This window comes from Melozone crissalis, unplaced genomic scaffold, assembly GCF_028551555.1.
Source record: "Melozone crissalis strain CALT ecotype California unplaced genomic scaffold, PUWL_Pcris_2 ptg000081l_1, whole genome shotgun sequence".
Taxonomy (NCBI): domain Eukaryota; kingdom Metazoa; phylum Chordata; class Aves; order Passeriformes; family Passerellidae; genus Melozone; species Melozone crissalis.
Window position 1 is genome coordinate 13,869,612 of NW_026535858.1, and position 14,658 is coordinate 13,884,269.

The following is a 14,658-nucleotide window of genomic DNA, read 5'->3' on the forward strand; positions in this document are numbered from 1 at the left end:
AGCAGTGTCTGTCTGGTACCCAATGACATGAATGAAATAGTGCTTATGACCTACCAGGGAAAAAAATCAATCCTCTGACACCTTGCTGAGCAACTGCCATGCCACTGAGCATCAAATATGTAGCAAGAATGACCCCAAATTATCCCACAGTAGAATTAGACCAATTTATTTTTATTTTTTTTAGCCAGCTACCCAAATTCAGGAAATTAGGAACACATCACAGAAGACATTCCATTAGAAAGTGTTAAAAAACCCCCAACAATCCTGTCAAATTAGTTTTCTGAAGACATAGAGCTGAGTGAAATTATTAATAAGTTGTTAATAGAGGCCATGCTGTGGATTAGGCTTTTAGTACCTATTAAATCAAAGCTGTGAATAATTATGTATTCTTGTAGGTGTGTGTTCCTCCTCTGCTGAACTCACCTTTTCTAGATGCTTTGGCTGCCTGGTGTCTAGGCAGCCAAATTTGCTCTCATCCTGAGTTTTAGTCCCAGTTGACTTTGCCAACCTAACACCACTATTTCCCCTAAGCTTTAGGGGGGCAAAAAAAAAAAAAATCTGTAAACTATATAACTTGAGAGAGGTACTTCAGTACTTTGCCCAGTGCTGGTGCAGGGCAGCCAAGGAGTTCAGCTGCTATTGGACAATGTGGCAAAGAGACACAAAGCCAGCACAGTAATATAAGAACAGTTAAAAAGAAAAAGCCAACTCCAGCAGTCCAGCATGGCAACCTCAGGCCTGTTATTCACATGAAACACGTTCTTCTTTCAAAGGGTTGAATTGCATTTGGTTTTTGCTCCAATCAATAGCTCTTTCCACAGTTGCCACCACACCCTGCCAGGATCATGCTCCAGGTGCAGGATTGTTGGCTGGCCCAGGGACATGGACAGGATTGGGCAGAGAGGGATGTGTTAACTGCATGAAGGTCCAGAGGGGCAGCTGTCATCTGGAACCCCTATTGCACAAGCTTATAAGATTTTATGTAGTGGACAATTGATTTCATATAGAATACCTGTACAGAAGAGAAAATTAACATTCAACCAGCCAGGACAAGAAATGAAATATGTGGCTGGGTGCAGTTAATCATGTAAGCCTCAGGACAGAGATCCATCAGATCTGCAAATGGGAGATTAATACCCTACCATAAGTCCACATATTGCAAATGCATTAAAATTTGTTCCAGCCACAGGAAACAGTCTGAGTGTACCTCATGAGAACAAAAAGATATAAAAAATTTGGAGATTTAAAGTCTCTTCCTGCCTCACAGGTTGAATTCCCAGATAATTTTGACTTCACATGCGATTTTCTGAAAGGCAGGTGGATTTTGCATCTCTGAGATGACTGGTGATTAATCAATGCTTGGATTGAAGCAAATGTAAAAAAATCTCTAGACTAAACAGTAAAAAAGTCTTGTGAATGCATCACTCCAGTATCTCCTTGTGCCAGTGATTGTCTTTTGGGATTGCTGCCTGTGGTTTCAAAGATAGCATCAGGCACTGCTCCTGCCAGAACTACCAGAGAGAATCTGTCAGAATATTTAATTCTGAGCAAAAGAGAAGAGAACTTAGTTTGGCAGAGGAAGAAGGACACTATGTATCAATTTACTCACTCTTTCAACCAGAGATTTCTCCAACGGCAGAACACAGAGGAAGTGTAATTAAGACAACTAATATTGCCCCACTCCAGCAATGTCACCAGGTAATTAGATGGCTCCCATCAGATGATTAGGCAAACAAAGTTTTGATAGAAGTTATTGAGTACTCTGTAATCAGTCATGCTAGGAGCAGTAAGGAAAGCTGACAGAAGAAGAAATCACTCGAGTAGTAAAAGGCTGCTGGGTTTTATTTCTGCTTATGATTTATTGCGTGATTTTGGATTAACCACTAATCAGAAGGCTGGGTCCTGGGTCAGGAGTACTCACCTAGAGCTTGGATGGTCTAACTTTGGCTTCTTCCTCACTCTGCTGAGTCCCTGCAGGACCTTCAGAGAGCCATGTAGACCCAGGGCCAGTGACCAGCCACTGAAAGGAGCTGTCCACCCTGTCATGGACAGCAGCTCTGAACAGAAATCAGCTCCCGGGGAAGTTTACTAATTAACATGCCAGTGGCTATTAGCTGAAGGCATGCAGAGGAATAGAGGTTTTAAGAACTGTCCTCTTAGCCTTGGGGTATGACTATGGGCTGTGCTGCACATACACACACCAGTCCTCTCGGGGCTGCACATCTCAGGTGTGTGCACAGTGATGCTATGGGGTGTTCCAGCCTGTGTGCCTTCCAGGGCTACTATGCTTTAATGAAATTTAATTCAATTAAATTAAAACCTACTACCCTCTAATTTAAATTTTTGTAAATGTTAAATTGCAAAGCTAGAAAAAGCAAATTATTCCTCCCTCTCTTCAAGATTCTCCAGAAATTTCAAGGTGCATGTCCTAAATTATACCTGCTGAGGGAGAAAACAGTTTGTAGTTGTCCTGAGTGGACACTGTGTTTTGTGTAACATCTCATCAAATTCCTGCCTTTCCTTGCAAAACAGATGGTTGGAATATGGTAGGATTTGGTCTTGTGCAATCAGCTAAAATCATCATAAATCATTTCTGCTGAGAGGCAGTACATTTATCTCCATGTGATGCTGTCAGATGGAATCAGTGCTCTTAGCTTTTAAGAACAAAGCCTTCCCTTAGAATAGCATTACTGAGAAACTGAAAGAGTTTAGGAAGAAGTAATAAAGGATAAATTAAAAATCATTCTTGCAACTTCTGCGAAAACCAAGTAAGGGAAAAAAAGATTGTACTACTGTTGCTTCCAAAATGAAATTGGTGTGTCCTCATCACTCAAGCAGATACAACAGCTAGGAGCAGATATTGTATGCCAGTGGAAAGAATATATATTGCACACATAAAAGGCTGCAACATAAATTTGAAGAAATATGGGGCTCCTTCATATAGGTAGGTCAAACTTTTCCCTCAAGCAGATAATTACAGGCTTGGGGTGAGTAAATCTTATTAGCCTCTCAGCACCTTATCTCCCTGCATAGAGACTGGTAGTAGATATATAGTAGATATATTCTACTGCAGTCACTTTCTGGATTGCACGTTAGATATTGCCTTGTGCAGTCCAGTCCTCACCATGGCCATCGTACTTCACAGTGGGATGGCCATGGATAGGTCATCCCTGAGAACAGACGAAAACACATTCTCAGATTTTGGAAGGGATGGATGTTAGAAAAGGACCTGAGAAGCAAAAAATTCAGTACACAGCAGCTCTATTTGTAATATTGGTGAATTTCAACATCCCACTCAACTATTACAGTCTGGGCCCTTGTTTTTGAGGGAGCAGGCCAGGCTGGGGCAGCCCAGGCACCTCCACAGAGATGGCAATGACCTCAGGCTGGGCTGGGCTGAAATGGGACTGCTGGGACCTTGGGCAAGGTGGGGGAAATCCCAGGGGCTCTGAGACTTACTAGTGCCCTCAGATGCTGCCAGTATGGATATTTTACCATTAAACATTTGACTTGTGTTGCTTTACTCCAGTATTTACACCAAAACCTTAGGCAGGGAGTTTCAGGCTCTTGAGGATAACATATCCATGCTACTCACTGTGTCGTCCTCTGTGGGAGAAGAAAGGGGATGTATCTCTCATGACCCAGGTCAGATTCCAAGCAGAGTAGCCAGGAGGAAGAGAAGGGCTCCTTGCTGTGTGATCCAAAGGGCCTGGACCTTTCATTAAAAAAGGAAGCCAAGAAAGAAAAGCCCATTAGGTATGATGCAGCTGTTTGCATGCCACACATCAAGTGCAAAGAACTTAGGCAGCTTTATTGACCGTATGCAATGAGCACCAATTTTCAGCTACTTCTTGGTTGGTTCTTCCTTCCTGATACATGCATGCAGAGGGACACAGGACAGTTGTTGCTTTACAGTGCAAAATCATCTAGAAAATTTGTCAAGTGTCATCTCACACTGATTCTAAGTTTCCTTTGACCTTTCTGTCCCCTAATTTGGGAGTTTTTTTAAAATTCTGCTAGCACAAGGAGATCTTTTACATGGAACAGGCAAACATGTACCCAACTTGTGTTCAACAACCCAATGCATCTCAAAGATTCTTTTTGTGATCCAAATACTACAGGCAAGTTCTGCACAAACTCTGCAAGGCCATGATAACATTAGAGGTGTAAAGAGAAACAGTGTCTGAAATAACACACAAAATCAATGAGCGAAGTGGAATTCTGCAAGCTTTGAAAGTACAAATTTTCCCTGTGAATGTTAAAGTTGGGTTTTCTGAAGGTATCAGGACCTTGGTCTGATTTTTTGAGATCCTCAGAAGAAAGGTAGGATTTAAATGTGTAGGAATATAGTCAGGAAAAACTTGTGTTTGGGAGATTTGCTTGGTGGGAAAAAACCCCAAACCTCTGGATTTCTGATTTCTCTACAGAAGCCATAAAGAAGGGCATATTTAAAGGAATAATAGTAGACAAAGTAAATGGCTGAAGTCTTGGGGAAAACACTGCTTTGATTTTGTAAAAAAATTTACTTCCCACTTCCACCAAAGAAAAACTGGAAAATTTCAGAGGGACTTATCAGAAGCTTAAATACCAGGTGTCAGTTGTGCCCTATCTTGTTGTCAGTGCAATCTCATTTTTAGCACACTCTTGTAACTGAGTAACTATAGCACAACCAAGAGAAAAATAACCACTTTTATGTAAGAGCTGTAACTCTCAGTCCTTGCTTAGAGCAATAATCTTCAAGATAAAAATGAACTTCACACACATTGTACTGTAAGATATTCTTGAGTGGCAATAAAAGAATATCCCTAATGGCTCAATTAAAGCTGGTCTCTATGCTAAGTTAAAGTGCCATAACTAAACACCCCTTATTGTTGTCTAGAACGTGGCTACGCAGAATTTCAGGCCAGAGATTTGTGAAGGGAGGCAGCAAACCTGGTGTCCTGCTTGCAGCTGTCATTGATGAAGAGATAGGGAACCATGGAATAATCTTTATATTGGCTTTTCCTCCCTAACATCAAGACACGTCTTCCAGTAGCCCCTGATAAAGCTGGTTGTGGAAAATAATGTCAGGTTTTATTACAACAGTTAAAATAGCTGCTAAAAGCAGATTTTTTTCCCCTACAAATGTGCTTCACTTTGATGCTACTATAAAATAATAAAGAAAAGAAGAGTATTAATAAAAAATGAGCTCCTGAAGTAAGCTGGTTTTCAAAGCCATGTGTGTTTTGCCTCGTGTGAGATGTCTGACCAATATCAATATCCCCATTATATAACATCGTTACCCAGTGCCTCTCCAAAAGAGGCAATAATTTAATATCCTGATCCCAGATCAGAGATCTCCCCCAGAAAAGAACTCCTTTACCCCAAACAGACCCAAATGCCTGAAGATGTCACTCATTTAGTGCCACCAGAGAGCCAAGACCTTGTGCTGCAATCCTTTGAAAACATCACAAAAACCTTAAAAAACGGACCTGCTTCCCACCTCTGCTCCCATGGCAAAATAATCTGAGAGAAAGTCACCGAGGTGCATTTCTCTCCCTAATGCTTCAGTCACAGAATTTAAAATTAAATCTCTTCACCTGCCCTGGCCAGCCTTACCTGGGAATCACTGCCACAGGATCAGCACCGCAGCAATCAGCTGCAGTGCTCCAAATTCCCTGGCCCTTCTCACTTTCCAAAAAATGCCTCTCCATATTGCATTCTTCAGAATCCCTGCCTACCTTCAGCCTCTGCTAAGGGGAAATGTTCCCACTGGAACCAATAAATGCAGTGAATTGAGATAAAAAATAAGATTGAACACCTGAGTAGAGAAGACAAGGCGGTCCAGGCACCTGAACCTTCCCTCAGCAGCAAGAGGTCAATAAGAGATAATGCAAAAAAATTAAAAGTTTTTCCTCTATTTTTAAGGAATGGAATGGATTCAGTCCAATTCATTTTAACCTTAGAACTTATTTTATCCCATATTCTTTGGGGTTAATTTTGGAACTTCATCTCAAATGATTTGTTTGGGCTATTGGTCTGAACTTGAAGACAAGAAGATTGTATCAGAAGTTATGAATCTTTCCCAATTAAGTTATCTTGCATGAAAGATGCTGGGTAAAAGGTTTTTGTATAGCCAAGAGGCCACTCTTCACAGTGAGGAATGATTTGATTTAAGCATCAGCTTTAGCTGGGAAAAGGAGAGACCTTTCCTCTTCCACCTTCAGGGCATTTTACATCGAGAAAGATAATAATGGGGGACCATTTCAGCTAAATAAATGCTTTTTGTGCAGCAAGGGCAATGCAAACACAGACCACAGTCTAGCCCTTTAACAAAATAAAGGGGTTTTTTTTCCTCTCCAAAATAATTCAGTTTAAGCCAAAAGTCACTGAGAAAATGTATCTCCTTGTTTTTAGATATGCTAACCTCCAATTCCAGTTGTTTGTATCAGGGTACTCTGTCACTTGTCAAAAGTAACCCTAACCTTTAAAAAAAAATTAATGGATTGGCAACTGGAAGCTGACAACTCCATTTTTAATAGCCAGATGTATGCTGAGGTACAAGAGAGGTTTCTTTTATATTCCTGCCTGAAGACATACCAGGACCAAATCCTGGCCCTAGGTGCTCCATCACAGCAAGAAACATGCACCTGCAGAAAACATTTGACATTTCTGTTTTTTAAACTTGTGCAAAGGTATCTCCTTAGGGGATGTAAAATCCAGTCAGTTCACCAGGAGTTCTGGGGAAAAAAATAGAAAATGGTTTATGTATGCTGAAGTCAAGCCTTAAGGCTACAAATTAATTAAATAAAATATTTATGTATTATTTTAATGAAAAATATCCCTTTAATAGAGCAACCCTTGAGGTTCACATAAAATGGAACAACAAGAAAAGCTTTCCACATGAGTAATTTTTAAATAAACAAGATTTCCTCCCTTTTTTGTCTTCTCTGGAAGAAGGAATATCCCCAGCAATTAACATATGTAATTTTCTAATGGTTCATGTAGTGCAGAAATGTAAATGAATTTCTTACCAAAACACTCAAGCTTTCTTTAACCAAAAAATGCTCTGCCACATAACCAAATATTGCTTATTTCTCCCTTTGGATATTGCTTGATTACTCAGCTCACTCACTGTGCTGAGCTGTATTATTTGCAGTTTTTCAGTGGTAAATCTGAGGTGACAGACCAGCATGTACCTGTCCTCTAGATTTCAGAGTTGCAACAGATGTGTAATATAATATCTGAGATCAACATGCACTTTCAGCTACATCTACATCTAAAAAAATATCTCAAAATCCCTTGTGTTTGTTTGTGTGGAAATCAAAAATCAACATTATTAGAATTTTTTGGCTCTAATTTATAACAGTCATCAATAGAGTAGTTCCTAGTAATTATTATAATGATGTGTTTAGAAACAGTCACCATTATGATCTGGATTTTCCAGTCTCTGGGAAAGCCTGACATTTCAGAAAAGGTTATTCCAGTTCTAAGAAAAAGGTAGCGATTTTCCACAGAAAGGATATTACAACATTAAAATCTGGATTTTCCAGTCTCTGGGAAAGCCTGACATTTCAGAAAAGGTTATTCCAGTTCCAAGTAAAAGGTAGCAATTTTCCACAGAGAGGATAATATGCAGTTACCTTTCCACTATTAACAAAAAGAAGGACTAAACTACTCAGAACCAAGGCAACTCCATTTGATTAAAACAAAAATTCTTCCAGAGAACTGACTGCCCCAGGTAAGAAAACCTCTGCAGACTTTTCCTGTGAGCCAGAGGCAGGCCAAAGGCATCCTTGGGAAGAGGCAGATCCAACTCTGCAGGATCCTGAAGCCAAGCACCTTGATCTCGCAAAAGAGCTCTCAGGACCCTGCCTTCAGTAAGACTGGGCTGGCTGTGACCAGCAGGATATTTGGGTTTGCCTCAGCTCAGCTGGAAGTGTAAATTCCAGAGGCCTTGATAAAGGATTGCTGAGCTCCTAGCTCCACAGAAGTTCTTGGTTTCTTTTTTTTTTTTTTTTGGAGGGTATCCTTCCATCCCTGACTAGAAAAGATCTCTTGGGAATTCCGTCTCAAATTCACAATCACACTAACACTACTCACACCACCTAGAGGCTTTCATTTTCCCCCTCTTCCCATCTACAAACATACTCAGTCACCCATGAAAGTGCAAAAAACACATTAGATGAAGGTGACCAAGCAACACCAAACCTCATTATATTGAGGTGACCAAGCAACACCAAACCCAAAAAACAGCCCGAGCAAATGCTTTGTGAATAATCCATACACTCAATCATGCTCATACAAATCATTGTCTAAATGAAATTTAGCAGTAAAATTCAAATTCTGTTTATGGTCCTGATGGAGAGCAAGGCAGAGGGCAAGCTCTTTGCATGCAGTTTCTTGCTCTGAGTAGTTGCTGAGCTTTTTTTACATTAATAGGTGGATGTACTCCAGGGTTTTTTTCACTAACCTTTTCTACAGTATGAAAATGTTCGCTGACAGTCTGTCAAGTTTACCTTTTTCAGCTGGAAAATATATTTAATAATGCATTATGTTACAATGATTTTATGTCATACCCAAAGCCTGATGAGTGCAAATAAACTGCAGCTTGTGTGTCACAAAAACTGTGCTGGATGGCTACAGAGAGGGAATTTGCATTTAGTGGGCTGCAGCAGACCTGTGGATGGTGAATTCAGTCTGCATGAGGCACAGGAGTGATCAACACTGCTGACTGGCAGGTGCCTGATGAGTAAATTTGGGAATAGCACACACTTCCTGTACATAAAGCACGTGTCTCTAACAGCACTGTATTAACTCAACCACTGGGTTGTCCTTCTGACCCTGACTTTTTTTTTTCTTTTGTAAGCCTCATTTTAAATTTTCTTTTAAACCCTTTATGTGGGCCATGTACTTTTTCCCATCTCCTTTTCAACTGGAATATTAACTTTTATTGAAAAAACCTAAATTTAAAATTTAAAATTTAAAATTTTCTTTTAAACCCTTTATGTTAGCCATGTACTTTTCCTATCTCCCTTTCAATTGGAGTATTATATTTTTATTGAAAAAAAATTTAAAACTCTTAAAATTTAAAATTTTCTTTTAAACCCTTTATGTGGGCCATGTACTTTCCCCCATCTCCTTTTCAAATGGAATATTAACTTTTTATTGAAAAAACCCAAATGAAAATTTAAAATTTTCTTTTAAACCCTTTATGTTAGCCATATACTTTTCCTATCTCCCTTTCAACTGGAATATTACATTTATATTGAAAAAAAATTAAAACTCTTAAAATTTTAAAATTTTCTTTTAAACCCTTTATGTTGGCCATGTACTTTTCCCCATTTCCTTTTCAACTGGAATATAAACTTTTTCTTGAAAAAAAAAAAATTAACTCTTAAAATTTTAAAATTTTCTTTTAAACCCTTTGTGTTGGCCACGTACTTTTCCTATCTCCCTTTCAACTGGAATATTAACTTTTTATTGGAAAAAAAAATTTAAAACTATTAAAATATTAAAATTTTCTTTTAAACTCTTTATGTTAGCCATGCACTTTTTCCCATCCCCTTTTCAACTGGAATGTTAACTTTTTATTGAAAAAACCCAAATTAAAATTTAAAATTTTCTTTTAAACCCTTTACGGTAGCCATGTACTTTTTCCCATCTCCTTTTCCCCATCTCCTTTTCAACTGGAATATTAACTTTTTATTGAAAAAAAGAATTTAAACTCTTAAAAGTTTAAAATTTTCTTTTAAACCCCTTATGTTAGCCATGTATTTTCCCATGTCCTTTTCAACTGGAATATTAACTTTTTATTGAAAAAAAATTTTAAACTCTTAAAATTTTAAAATTTTCTTTTAAACCCTTTATGTTAGCCATGTACTTTCCCCCATATCCTTTTCAACTGGAATATAAACTTTTTATTGAAAAAACCCAAATGCATCATGACTGATTAATCAGCAAGTAGACACTTCACAGCTCCATTCTTTTTCTACTGACAAGGCAGTTCCTCTGCCAAACATGACCCATAAACATTTATTGATGCAAGGAGAGAATGTGCTAAGTCTGGGAGATGTGGCCAGATCAGTGGAACCCTTGGATCTGGAGGAGCACAAAACACCCAAATTGCAAATTGATCAAGACACTGCAATAGGGAATATTAACTAGGTATAATGTGCTGCTGCTCACTACAGGAGAAGAAATAATCCACATTTTCCATACAAAGAGCATTAAAATAAACCAATTAAGATGACCAAGCTTATAATAACTAATACCGTTTAAAAATGTACTGCCATCTAGAGCATAGTACTGCATCTCAGGTGCTCTGCAGCTGCCAAAGACCTGCCCAGTAAGACCCCACAAAACAGCCATGATTCACTGATAAAGAGCTCAGGGCCTCAATTACAGACCAGGCTAGGCCATGGCTTAATGGTGTTACTCATCTGTGTGCGCACAAGAAACCTTTAAAAAATCCAACTGCAGGCTGAATTTTGCTGTAATAATCTTTTACAGCACAATTAAGCACCTTTGTGGGCAACCCAGAGAAAACAAAGGACTGAGTGTCAGTAATTGAGCTGCTCTTAACCCTGGTTCAGGGCCTCAAAAGCTGAGGCTGCTGGCGGGGCTGTGTCAGGGATGTGCTGCTCTGGCTTGCCTAGTCTGCAGCTGAGCTAAACTGGGGGGGAAAGCCCTGCAGCAGCACAGCTCCGTGGGCAAACACATCTTCTGAATTTTGGATGCTTGCTCCTTGTATCAGCTTTTAGGCATTTCAGGGCCACAGCTGGAAAAGGACTACTGGGGTTGTGATTTTGTAGGGCTGTGGTGTTTCAACACAGGGCAATACTTGCCTTGTCTTTGAACTCATAACAAATGCATCTGAATTGCTGACCAGATATGCAGTGAAAACCAAAAGGAATCATGTTTAGCTGCAGCACGGACAGTCCTCCAGACACTGCAAACAGTAAAAAGTGCCAGATAGAAATCTGCAGAATTGGTTACCTTTCTACTCAGCCACACTAAAGTACTTCAGGTTGCAGATATCTGAACTTTTTCTGTACATGTGGAAATAAATAAAGCAACCCTTCCACTGTCATCTGGAGTATTTGTGTGCTGTAGCTTAGAAAAACTTCCAAAGAAACGACTGAGAGACAGAATTAATGTCTGGTATGTGTGTCAGTATTGGAGAATTCCTCCATTCATGGTCATTGGGAGCCTGCTGCACTGGCTCCCTCCTTTAGGTGTTCTTCATCCAAAGGATTTTTAAGTACTATCATATCAGTATGAGTATTTTATCTATTTATATATTTATATATATATTTATATATTTATACACACACTCCAGACCATACAAAATTATCACTATGCTGGTATATCTGCTATATCAGTATGAGTATTTTATATATTTATATACACATACACCTCAGACCATACCAAAATTATCACTATGCTGGTATATCTGCTATACCAGTATGGTTCTCATCTTCCACACCTGGGCTCCTGATCCCACATGCTGCCAATGTTCATCTCTCTGCATGTCTTGTCGCCCTGCACTCTGTGCTTTCCCCTGCTCTGTACCCAGCTAACATAACCTCTACAACCACAGTGGCCAGACTTTCAAGCAAAAGAAACTGTTGTTTTGACAGTGTTTTAATAATTCATTACACATGCTGACTTCAAACCATTTAGTGCCTTCACCTTGGGTTTCTGCATAGCTACACAGACACCCAGATGGAGTCTCATCAGATCAGCACACTTCCTACATAATTTTAAATAATGGCGTTAAAGAAGAAGAAAGAAACAAACCCAGAAACAACCCCCTGCTCTTTTTTCTTTTTTTTGGTGCTGCACTGACTGCATTCTAAATCAGAATACACACACAAACACCACTGAACAGTTATCACTTTAACTGCAGATATTTAGGTATTCAGTGGCCCACACCCCCTGCAAATTTTAATACAAGCTCATATTTTTTCCTCAACATCTGCATTTTAAATCTGTGTCTCATGCTTTAAGATGTGGCATTCAGTGCTCACTTATTTTCATCTCTGTGCTTCTTGTCAGTGGACAAAAACACATGCCAAAATTCCTCAAACATTTAAATGCTGGAGAAATGAGTATTTGAAGGTTTTGAAGATCTGAATCTTTGGTCTGCAGGAAGGCTTTCACCCTCAGAACAGGCAGCCTGCATCACCTTGTAAAGACTTCTTTGATCAGGATGAAAAAGGCAGTAATTCACTTCTCCTCCCACACTTTCATGCCATGTCAGTACCTCTGGCTCTGGAGACACTTGTAATGAAGTTTAGGGAACATTTATTTTTCCTTTCATAGTCAGCATCTAAATGCCTCTACTCTCTGTCAAAGCCATCCTCAGTCACACATGACCTGAGCCATTTACAACCCTCTCTTTGACTGCACTGCAGCACTGAGCTTGGATAGCAGGGAGAGAGGAAACACAGTTCACTTTCACACACCTGTTACATATCAGGGGAAAACCTAACTTTTATTCACTGCAGTTTAAAGGTCCAAGTTCAGCTTGAGCTAATTTGGGAAGTGTCTTTACTTTGGTCTACCTGATTTGTCTGGATTTGCCTGGGGATCCTCCTTCCCTGTAGCCCATAATACTGCTACACATATCTCTTTCTTTTTGGGGGAAAAAAAAAGGGTAAAAAAAAGCAATTTGAAGGTGTGCACAATCCTTCTTCCTCAAAGAGTGTGGGAGTATGTCCAGAACAGTCTCTGGCATAAACCCACCTTAGGTGCAAGCTGCCTGTGTTTTTCTGCCTGGAACCATTCAATAATGCCAGGAGGAAATGGCAGCCAGTAAATACTGGTTATTTGGAAGAAAGCAGCAGCAGTGGCATAAGTCAGCCTTATTTTTCCTTGTTATTATCATTATTACTATTATTGCTTCTGTGAAAGGAGGGGAATTCTATGCTTACTGCACAAGTACATGTGCAAGTTAATGCTGGCAAAAGGCTCAATAATGGCTCTTCATACAGAAATACAAATCCAGGGGCTTTTTTTTTTTTTAATCAGATATCCCCACCCCTTCACATTTAAAATAGGCCACAAACAAAGGAAATAAAATACAGTAACACCAGTTAAAAACTGGAGATTTCCTGTACAACAGAGGCAGAAATCATGAAATTATGTTTCCCACAGACACTTTGCCTCAGCTGTATCATGAAGACAGAGGGAACAACTGTGGAAAGTTCACTACAGCTGCAGAGGCCTTGTCCACTTTTTATCCATGGAATAGTTCTGAAATCTTTGAATCCATGAATATCTGAAATCCCATCTGAAATCTTTGAATCCAAAGATGGCATTTTAAGAGCAGAACATTTTAAATTATACCTACCATATCAAAACATAAAATAAACGCTTAGAGGAATCAGAGGAAGCCCTACATGTGTACAACAGACACAAACTGGGAACAAGTGACAGTTAAGAATTTCCTGCCATTTGCATGGCCAAACCCATTTATTTGCTGCATTAGGCACTTCTGTTAAGCTATAATGTTGCAGAGCTGCAACAAAAGTGCAGGGTGTTTTGGTACCAGAGAAAATACAAGACATTTGTTATTGGTAGGCAAGCTGCATTATTTCTAGAAATAGAAAAAGGGTGTGATGACTATTTCAATCTAAAACACAGCTGTCTTGGCAGGAACAATAAAAACCAGTTCATATTCCCTTTACTGGGAAGGATGCCAATGTGCTTATATTGTCTATTTTCACTGCAGCATTTAATTTTGCTTAAGGTAAAGGACAGCATCTCTGACTACAACTGTGGGGTATTTAGATGTGAAAGTACCGCTCAAGGAAGTTCTGTAAGTGCTGCCAAAATGAAGGCCATAAAGCATCTGAGTGAGGCATCAGAAACTCCTGTCTTCACTCACACAGACATCTCTAAATTGACTATGAGTAAAGATTGTAAAAGGGAAATTGCTTGTCATTCTGTTTTTCAGGTGCTGAATTAAAATAAGGAGCAGTATCTCTGAAGATCCCCTGAGTTCTCTAGGATGTTTTGGGTTCATTGGCACAATTTTGTTCTGTGTAGCTGCTTTCCAAAGATCTTAACAGGTAACTGACCCTCAGCATTCCCTAAGGAGAGGTGAGTGATGTAAAAGCTGGCCCATAAGGAACTGTAAAAAAATTAGAAGAAATGGAAAAAAAAATGGACATATAAATTACATGCCTCCTATGTGTAAGGATACTAAGAAACCATTGGATTAAATGACCTGCTCAAATTCACACTGCAAAGCAGTAGTAGAGTTTAGAAAACAAAACAATATTTACTGTTTCCTTCTTCCCAGAAGTCCCCACTTCTGGTGGTCCAGCTCTGTCTGTGTCAAAGGACTTCACCCTGCCTTGTGAAACGGGAATTCTGAGCATTTGCAACAGAGCTTGTGTGTGGATGGGGCTGTGAGCTACACAAAAATAAAACAAAATAGCTGTGCAGAAATATCTAGAAGGACAGGCAGGTACTTTATGTGGGTTTTTTCTTTTTCATTTCTCCCCAAGTTTATGTTTGTCTAAATCCTTCCCTGCAACAGGAGAAATACCTTTGCTCTTCTTCCCCCCAGAACCTGCGCTGTTCAAATAAGAATTTCCCAAAGTGATTACCAAAAGGCCTGCAAGAGAAATGATTACAAATGGCTGAGTTAACTGCTACAGACGGCCT

General features: G+C 39.4%; 1 protein-coding gene across 2 annotated transcripts in view; it reads right to left on the reverse strand.

Moving 5' to 3' along the window:
- The window catches only part of ALK (ALK receptor tyrosine kinase), a 307,502-nt gene that overhangs the window by 220,851 nt on the left and 71,993 nt on the right, over positions 1-14,658 (reverse strand). For both annotated transcript variants that reach the window (XM_054290348.1, XM_054290347.1), the window contains exon 2: positions 3,596-3,715. In XM_054290348.1, the coding sequence (XP_054146323.1) occupies positions 3,596-3,715 (120 nt within the window). The remainder of the gene's footprint in view (positions 1-3,595; positions 3,716-14,658) is intronic.